Source organism: Montipora capricornis, chromosome 10 (genome assembly GCF_036669925.1).
Source record: "Montipora capricornis isolate CH-2021 chromosome 10, ASM3666992v2, whole genome shotgun sequence".
NCBI lineage: Eukaryota > Metazoa > Cnidaria > Anthozoa > Scleractinia > Acroporidae > Montipora > Montipora capricornis.
The window spans coordinates 2,366,437-2,375,500 of NC_090892.1; the positions used below are offsets into that span (position 1 = coordinate 2,366,437).

Sequence of the window (9,064 nt, forward strand, 5' to 3'; positions counted from 1 at the left end):
ATTAATTATTCAAACAACTGGGATCACGAATTGGCGGTTGGAAAATTATCCATAGCTGCCTATGACCAGTGAAAAATGCATTCATATACATTCTGACAGAGGTATTGAAGAACAGTCATGTCTCTTTTCAAAGCTTTGTTCTTTTTTGCTTGCTTCAGAGGACTCTTCACAGAAAGCTTACATTCTCAGATAAATAATACCAAATCATCTGTTGGATCTGTCAATGTGTCCGATGCTGAGCTTGTGAAATTAAATCCGGGATACAATTCAACTGGTAACAGAACCGAAAAAATAGAAAAACCAAAAAGGAATCTTTCCAGTTCGGAGGACCATAATAGCAGTGCTACCAATCCGGAGGTTGTGTTTCCCACTGATTCTGGATGCAAGGAAGCAAATGAAAACAAAAGCGAGCACTTACGGCCCACCGAGGTAAACCATTCTAGTCTTGATGCCCACGATAGCCGTATATTAATTTTTTCAACATCCAAAACACGTTATCTCCACAGGGACAAAAGAACGTGGTTTGGAATATCAGTTCAGTGGACTTGGAATTCCCGGCAGCCGACTTTGCATTTTTCTCCAAAGAATTTGGCTCGCGTTTGGAAACATGGGCTGAAAAGTTATCTAACGCTTCTAAGCACTGCAGCAAACTCGACAAAGGCGTTAGGAAATACGTGGAAGTCGATTTTCCAGTTTTTAAAGCAACAGTGGATCGTGAGAATGAATTTTTGTCGTTTGCTAGCATACATCCGGCACTGGTCAGAGACACGAGCAAAAAAGATCTTGTCAGGATCGCGTATTTGGCCATCTTGGAGTTATGGCCTCTTCTCCTGTTATGTTTTTCATGTGCTGCTCTCTCGGGAATAATTGTATGGGTTCTGGTAAGTAAAATTACGAAAGTAATCGAGAAACTTTAAAGAAGCCCGTACACAGGCATTTGTGGCTTGCTTATGTAAAAGAGAGATTTGCGCGGCAAGAGGAAATCGAAGCAAGTTTATCCGGTTGACTGGCAATGAATAGCATCTTCACAGGGTAGAATCTGGGAAGCCCAGGAGCAATTTACAAAATTGGAATGAACTTAGCATCCGACTAAACTGGTTCCGTTTACAAATAATTTGACGCCTTCGTCAAAAAGCTAAAGAAGTGTATGATTCATTATTTGAAAAGAAAATGGGCCAGATGATTGACTGATGATCCTCAAAAAGCGAATTCATCATTTTATTCCCTGAGGTCACTAACATTTTAATTGTTTATTTCTAAAGGACAGCAGAGCGAATTCAGAACAGTTTCCGAGGCGGTTTTGGCGAGGGATTTGTGACGGCATGTGGTGGGCAGTTGTTACAATGGCAACAGTGGGGTAATTTTAAAGTTTGGTGCTGTTGGCACTTTGTGTTGAAATATTTTTGCTAAGCGGAGCGCGCTAATTTAGTAAACAAAGATAATGGTAGTCATGAAAGGGTAATGTGTTTTATCCTTGCTAAATGCATTAAATAGTGAATTTTAAGCGAAATAACTCAAGTTGCATACTCGGACTGAAGTAACTTTAAGTGCTTCAAAATGCAGTTATAACTCTTCAGCCGTCATGTTACGATTGCATGAATATAATTCAACAAAGACCAAGGAGTTTTGCGATTTTGATAATGACAGGAAGGATACTTTAAAAGGGGCAAATTTTATTTCTCTTCGCAGGCCCGTAGCAGGCCTGGAAAAACTGAGGGGGCACAAAGATTTTCAGCAACTTGTATTTTGGAACAGTTTGGGGATTTTGGGTTTGGAGGACGTATTGGACGAGTATAAGCCCGTTCTTCGCTGGGAGGGGTGGGGGATGGAGGCATGGCGGTGATGCCCCCCCCCCCCCTCCCCACTTCATAAAAATGTTTGAAAACGAAACATCAGAAAGCGTATTTCTCATCATTTTGGGCATTTAAATTTCAAACAAAAGAACAGTACATTTCAATGATCTAAGAGGATTGGTTAAGTAATAAGTGATCACAAAAACATGAATATTTATTTCCATTTCGTTCCCTGGTATTCCCAATAAAATTCTAGCGGGAGTTACAAAAAAAAATCATTGACTATCTTTCTCAACGGAAGTTCAACAGTTGTACAGAGTCAATTCATTAGTGCTTGCTGCACTGCCTCAGCCATCCTCGTTCTCAGAGCTGCGATCCTCTTGGCAAGCGCTACGGATCTCGAGCAAACCAATGGATATCGAAAAAAATATTACAAAACAAAACAAGGGCTGTGTCTGAATCTTGAAATCAGAAAATGTTTCACCTGTAAGAGTCACCATAGTATTTGTAGAGGAGCTCCGCGCGCGCCAATGGTGCGCGCGCGCGGAGCACATTGTTAAGAAAATATGTTAGTGCTAACCCATCGATGCGAGAAATCTTGGTTTTATAGCCATGATGTCATCAACCGTCCGTACATACATACGTACGTACGTACCTACGTACGTCCACCCATCCATGTATGCCAATGTGACCAGGTACTCACCTGAACATAAGCGAGGCTTCATTTTTTGTGCGCTTTCTGTGGCTCGACGCGGCTACACGGCCATACTACATCAAAAGAAAGTTCTTACACAGTCAACGCTTTTCGTGTTCAGGTGGAAAATGGTTTGGAAGATGTTTTCTTTCTGCATTTTTTGCTGGTTTCAATCCAGTTTGACATATCATGATATCTGTGGTCCACACTGGTGGCTACGCAGTTATTCAAGTCAATACCACAGAGTCAAATCAAATCCACGATTAAAAGATTGCATGTTCTTATAAAATTGTGCTAAGGCGAGTGGGTGGGGGGGAGGGGGGGGGATCTCATCACTTATAATGAGCCTAAAATATAAACGAATCTCCACCCTGATTGTTTCATTATGACCCTGTTGTTTTTTCGTTATTTCCCTGTAAAAACGGTAAAAAAGACTTTAGGGATTTATTGAATGTTTCGTACGTAGGTATGGCGACAAGTCCCCAAAGTCGTGTTTTGCTCGATTGTTCGCGACAGTGTGGATGGTGGCAGGTATTGTTCTCCTGTCCATGTTCACTGCTCAAGTGTCTTCCCGTTTAACAGCACAGGAACTCAAGAGTGACGACCATTTAGTCGATAAAAAGGTAACTAATGATTGTAATGAATGCATTATTTTGGATTGAGGTGGTGCAATTTTATTGTGAACTACGAGGGAACCTCCACTCCAGCTTTAAATTAAGGAAAGGTTTGTTTCCGCCAGGCGTTTGGTGTAACCAACAAGAGTGATCTCATGTGCGCTGCAAAGGAAGGGACTGAATCCTTAAAAAATGCTTGTTATGTAGTCACAGAAAAAGCTACCTGAAGATACACAGAATGGGGAGAAGTCGAAGCAAGGATGTGAGGTCAAAAGGAATCGAACTCTTGACCTCTCGCACCGATGGCCGTGCACTAACCAACTGTGGCTAAATCATTTTGACGCGTTACGGTTGTTTTCTTGTTCTGACGGTTGTTTTCTTGTTCTGACGTAAAGAGCTTTGTACAACAAGAATAGGACAACTTTAACAAAATTATTTGTACGCGATTCTGAAATTCATTTATTTCGGATACAAAAGCATTTTCTTTAAAAAATGTAAACAGGGCGTTGAAAACATTATTTCCCTCTACTGCTCTAATTAATGCCATAAAATCGATTCCTTTTTTCCTTTTATTTGTAAAATATGTCTTTTAGATTGGAGTTCCACGTGTTCTTGATGGTTCAGATTACGTAGACGACACTATGGGGTTTACAATTGTTGAAGGTATCATTGAAATTACTTCTTAAGAGTTCGTAAATTCGAAAATATTTTCTTTTTTCGACCACCAATGAAATTAAACTTTAAGTCTCGCTTAAATGAAAACGTAGCGATGTAAAGCTATTTCTATGACAGCTTTGGATTTTCCATCTTTACAACACTTTTATTACATTTTCAACTTTGCAGCATTCGTAATTTTTAATGATAAATGGGAGTAGGACTGGCGCCGAGTGGTGAGAGCACTCGCCCTCCCAACTATGTGGTCCGGATTCAATTCACAGACTCGGCGTCATATGTGCGTTGAGATTTTTTTGGCTCTCTACTCTGCTCCGAGAGATTTTTCTCCGGTGATTCCGGTTTTCCCCTCTCCTCAAAAGCCAACGTTTGAATTTGCGTTGATTCAGTTTAATGTACAGCGGTGTCCCCAAGTAGTGCCCTAGAGCTGCAAGACTTGACACTTTAATAAAATCCATCATCACCATTATTATTATTATTATTATTATTATTATTATTATTATTATTATTGATGAAACAATAGCAACTAAATTTCAGAATGTTAAACAAAGAAACGCATTCTTAAAAGCCATTTGCATAGTTTTTCCTGTTCTCTACCACGAGAGTACTTTAGCCTAAAAACTGCTTACAAAAATTGTTTGTGCTTGGTTCAATTTTAGAAAAAAAAAAAAGAAACATCACTTTAAAACGTTCTGTTGTAAATTTTAGCCATCGACGCACCTAATAGGACAGCTGAAAAGTTAACTGAGATGAAATTGGATTCTATCTTGGTGTTCCATTGTGATGACAAGATTAAGGATGATAAGATTTGGGAGGTGCTTCAGTTTATGGCACCGTTGCACATTGGTGCCGAGTTTTACTATGCACCGAGTGATGGTGAACCCATGGAATTTGATACCGAGGAAAAGTACATCAAATGTATAAAAAGGACAATAAATGCGAAATGCAGAAAAAAAAATCCAGGAAACAAGAGCAGAAACTCAAGGTCAGGACACTCGTGCAACAAGCTCAACAAAGAAAAACTCAAGTTTGAGTTTAAATGGGTTTACTTCAAAGACCTGTCACAATATCTCATCCCATTCGGCACTATGATTGGATTGATTATCCTGTGCTTCATTGTCGGAACGGTCTGGGACTGTTGCTGTCAGAAAAGGAAAAACAAATTTAAATCTTCAGGTAATTATGATCTTTATTCCATGTGCACAGTTAAGGGCGCATCGGTGACTAACTTAAAGGCCAGTGTTTGCCTGCTTTCAGCGCATGTCGTATGATTAGCGGCCCTAGGGCCCGTTTCCTGAAAAGTCCCGATAACTTTTCGTGCCCGAGATCGAGAAAAGCCGTTTTAACTGCAATCGGCTTGGTTGAATAAGCTGATCTTTTAAAATGTTTCCAAGATAACAGAAGCCAAGATGATGGTGAAGTTTAACTTGTTGGCTTAACGACCATTTGCACAAAATAAATAAGGTTGAATGCCTAGAATTACAATGCTAATTTCTTCCATATGGGGAGCTATCAGTATAACCCCATTTACGTCGATACTTATCCCCGGCCTTGATATAAAATATTACTAAATAGTGTAAGCCGTGCACTATTCAAGTGGTGGCACTAGTTTGCTGAGACATGGAAATCCGGGAAAAGACAACGGGGCAGGGGCTCGGAGCCTCGCTATAAACACTGCAGTAATCCAAGTTTACTCCGTGAAGGTACAGCTAAGAGCGCCCGTCACAGAGGTTGCAATCCGGTCTAAACTAGACCATCCTTACTCCGCCCTTATCTATGACTGGCTCACTTTTCTAGCCCAATGCATCACGTGAACAAAGTGGGTCAAAGTTGACGACACAAACAGCATCATTCCTTACAGGAAGAATGCCTCTTTTTAAACTCCGAGCAGTCGGTTTAGTTTACGAAATTATTACTCACACTTTTTCTTTCTTTTTTGAAAACAGACCCGGAAGCTTCTCAAACAGGTCTTATTCTCCGCAAACCATGCAAAGAGGATGAGCGAATGCTAAATAATGAAGTGACATCATGTTAAGAAACAATTTAATACTTGTTTAGTAAAACAATGGACAGCTTCTTCTTAGTAGCCAATAGAAAGCACCGTATCAATTATTTTCTTTTATAAGTTCCAAGCAATGAGTCAGACAATAAGTTAAGTTCAATCTGGTATATAAAATACGAAATTGCAAGAGCAAACAGGCTACGCCCTTGATCTAGAGAGAGATTTGATAACGTCGATGTAAATTTGTAAATTTGAGAACTAAAAGGTTTTAAAATTTTAATATTCCTTATGAAATCAGTTATTGTTATTCGAAACAAGATTAGATAAAGTTAAATATATGCTAATAAAGGCTCAAAACTTAGGAATTCTAATTGTAATAACAGTAATGCTGTAAAAAAATATTTCAAATGACGAGTCGTATGGAAGATTGGTTTCAAGTCCAAGGGAACAATACTGAACAGTTTCAATATTTTCGGCTGCAGCATGCCGAATATGCTAGACAGAAAGAACAGTTGACAAAACAGTCCTTGGCAGCTGTTTATTTTACTTTTCTAACAGCTGTATGACTGAACAACCGAGATCACCTAACCGGCAGTCATATTTGCTTTCTTTGTGATCTGTGTTTTTTAAGGAGACTACCTTTAGAATAAAACACAAGCAGATGGGTGAAAGCCCTTGGTACCCCTCATATTGTTTAAGGTTTAACCGGCGTTTTTAGGACTTCGCTTTTTGGTAAACAAGCGGGATTTATTTTATTGATCTTTTCAAGCGGACGTATTCGTAGTTTATAAGGAGACGCATAGTTGTTGTGATCCATTTTTGCCCTAAGGGAGTTCTTCGTTAACAAGAAAAATCGTCTGGCGTTAGAGTAAAAGGGTTATGTATTCAGATTTCTTTGTGGTAAAGATATGATAAAGGAATGAAAGAACAAATAAATAAAATAAACTTCGATAGCGCTTATTCAGCGCATAATGCTTGAAAATTAGATATTGTTATTATCCCTCCATCTTTTGAACCGCTCCAGAAAACAAAGAGCCAACGATGACCACAACTTGAACATATCACTGTAATTGTTACAAATAATTTAACCGTCGTAAATAATGGCAATCATTGTTTTATGTGAATTTATATCGAAGTTATAACTGATATTTTACATGGTGAGAACGCAGAGAGCAGTACAAACCAAAGTCAAATGCATTACTAATTCGGCATTTTCCCCAAACACACATTGTTTTCCGAACCGCCACACACTGTATGAACAGGTGTTCGGCCAACTGAAAGACCTGGGAATCGAACGCACAAATCGATTTTGCTCACCAAGATTAAGCCCTCCAAAAATTATAGCTTTCACATTTAGGGGGATGTATGACTTTGAGTTTGGTTTCTGTAAAAACAAAAATCATTAAATTTGTAGTTTAATGATGCTTTAAAAAACATTCGTACCCAGTCTCCTCGCAGCATGACTCGAAATGTTCCATTTTAAATCGTTCAATTTGTGAGCACATTCCCTTCTGAGACAGTCAGGTTTTCCAACGAGGTATCGAATATGGTCACTTTCTTGGTCCTTTTGGTTCTTTTTAAAGAAGCTTCTGGAGGAGAAACATTTTTAAATGCTGTGAGGTAAAAAGTAAGATTTTGTGCTTTTATTTCCGCCTGCCGATTCCAATACAAAAGTTTTATCCAAAGTAGTTTTACTTTGTTGCTCATTAAAAAGCGTAACAAAGTACATATCCAAACTATGGACTTTCTCTTAGTAGTGAAAAGTGTTGAGTTGGAATAAGAAAAAAAGGAAAAACTTTGTATATGCCGTGAATTTCTCAAGCTGTTCCTATTAGAAAACAAACTCTTCTTTCGACGAAAGTGAAAAGTTGAAAAACAAATCCAAAGACATCCTCTCCCACGGATGATTATGGTCAATCAACTGTAGCATTAGAAAATTTCGAATTCTTTGTAAAATAAAGTAAAGTCCTTTAAGACATGAAAGGTAGAAAGGTCATTGCACTTAGTACAAGCAATGAACTCTTGACTTCGCGCTCTCCAAACTGAGCCGGCGCATGGTCATGCGCGGTTCGCATCCCGTTCCTGCCTAGATTTTCTCAGGTTTTCATGGCAATTCTTAAGTTGCTTATCTAACTGCAATGATCTTTCTAATTTTCATTTCATTTCATGTCAATTCCACTGCTAAAATATATGAAAATTTATATACTCGCAAGGATTACACACCAAAAAGCTTTCTAATATATGTTATAATTACAAGCATAGAAAAGCACTTTAACCTTGGGTGGGCTGGTCCCTAAAGGGCAAGGCGTTGACTTTTATGACCAGGCTAAGAGCGGATGCTCCTCCTTAAATTTAGGCGGCTTTATGAAAGCCTTAATTGCTTTAAACTTTTTAAATACCTGTTGTTCGGAGTTTTTTTTTTTTTTTTTCAGAAAGACTACAGTTGCGTTTGCAGCCAAACGGTCACTTCCCAACCGGCAGTTGCTGGTGGGGTACTGGGGACAAAATTCTATCGCCCACAGAGTGAGCCGATCAAATTGGGAGGAAGATTTGCGATTCTTCTGCAACAATCACAAATTCGATATCTACATGGTGGCATTTATTCACCGACTTTTCAAAAATAATCGAAACAAAGGTACCTAACAAAAGAAGTGTGTCCGATCGAAAACTGTTTTTCACAAAAAGTTTGAATACAGAATTCGTTAAAAATTCGATTTCCTTTACATAGCCAGCTTCTGCAAGTACCGGAGTAGAAATTACGTAAAACAAAGAAACAAAAGGCAGAAAACAAAACGATATTCCAAATAAAGACTAATCCCAAGTGACCAAAAACATAATGCTCGCTGGTACCTGCAGAAAGACCCCTTAAATGTTGATCTGTCTTGCTCTCTATTTTATGTTCCAATGCTCTATATGTTATCATGCGCGATTCTTAGCTTTTCAGTTCAAGTTAAGACAATGTCAGTCTTCTTTTCTTTTTTACCTACTTTAATAGGACAAATTTGTTATATTTGCCGATAAAATCTCGGCCGGATTTTACCAGAATATGGATATATCGATCTTGAGCTGTTCAGTACAGGTTTTCAATGTTCTGAATTTACTGCCTTCTTTTTCACCCGCCGAATTTTTGTCCATCCTTGCTTTTTGTCACCCTTTTGAAACTTTCGACAACAAATGATGCAAAATTTGGGGGGACAAACAAAGAATATTATGGTATTTTCCGAAGTGGGCTATGGCCTATTGAAACTTGATGAAGCGAGATTGCCAGGGTGAAAGTAGGGCTGATAAG

General features: G+C 38.7%; 2 protein-coding genes across 3 annotated transcripts in view; both read left to right on the forward strand.

The window, feature by feature from the left end:
• On the forward strand, positions 1 to 6,757 carry LOC138020087 (uncharacterized). Of its 2 annotated transcripts, XM_068867084.1 has the most exons (7): positions 1 to 429; positions 507 to 881; positions 1,263 to 1,357; positions 2,954 to 3,110; positions 3,695 to 3,764; positions 4,482 to 4,949; positions 5,720 to 6,757. In XM_068867084.1, the coding sequence occupies exons 1-7, from the start codon at positions 118 to 120 to the stop codon at positions 5,806 to 5,808; spliced, it is 1,566 nt and encodes a 521-aa protein (XP_068723185.1). In that variant the 5' UTR covers positions 1 to 117; the 3' UTR covers positions 5,809 to 6,757. The 2 variants fall into 2 exon arrangements, with proteins under 2 accessions (XP_068723185.1, XP_068723186.1); XM_068867085.1 differs by lacking the exon at positions 507 to 881.
• A 497-nt stretch (positions 6,758 to 7,254) lies between these two features.
• The window catches only part of LOC138021598 (uncharacterized), an 11,582-nt gene continuing 9,772 nt past the window's right edge, over positions 7,255 to 9,064 (forward strand). Inside the window, 2 exon segments of the mRNA XM_068868504.1 lie at positions 7,255 to 7,395; positions 8,208 to 8,410. Coding sequence (XP_068724605.1) covers positions 7,322 to 7,395; positions 8,208 to 8,410 — 277 coding nt within the window. The 5' untranslated portion in view covers positions 7,255 to 7,321.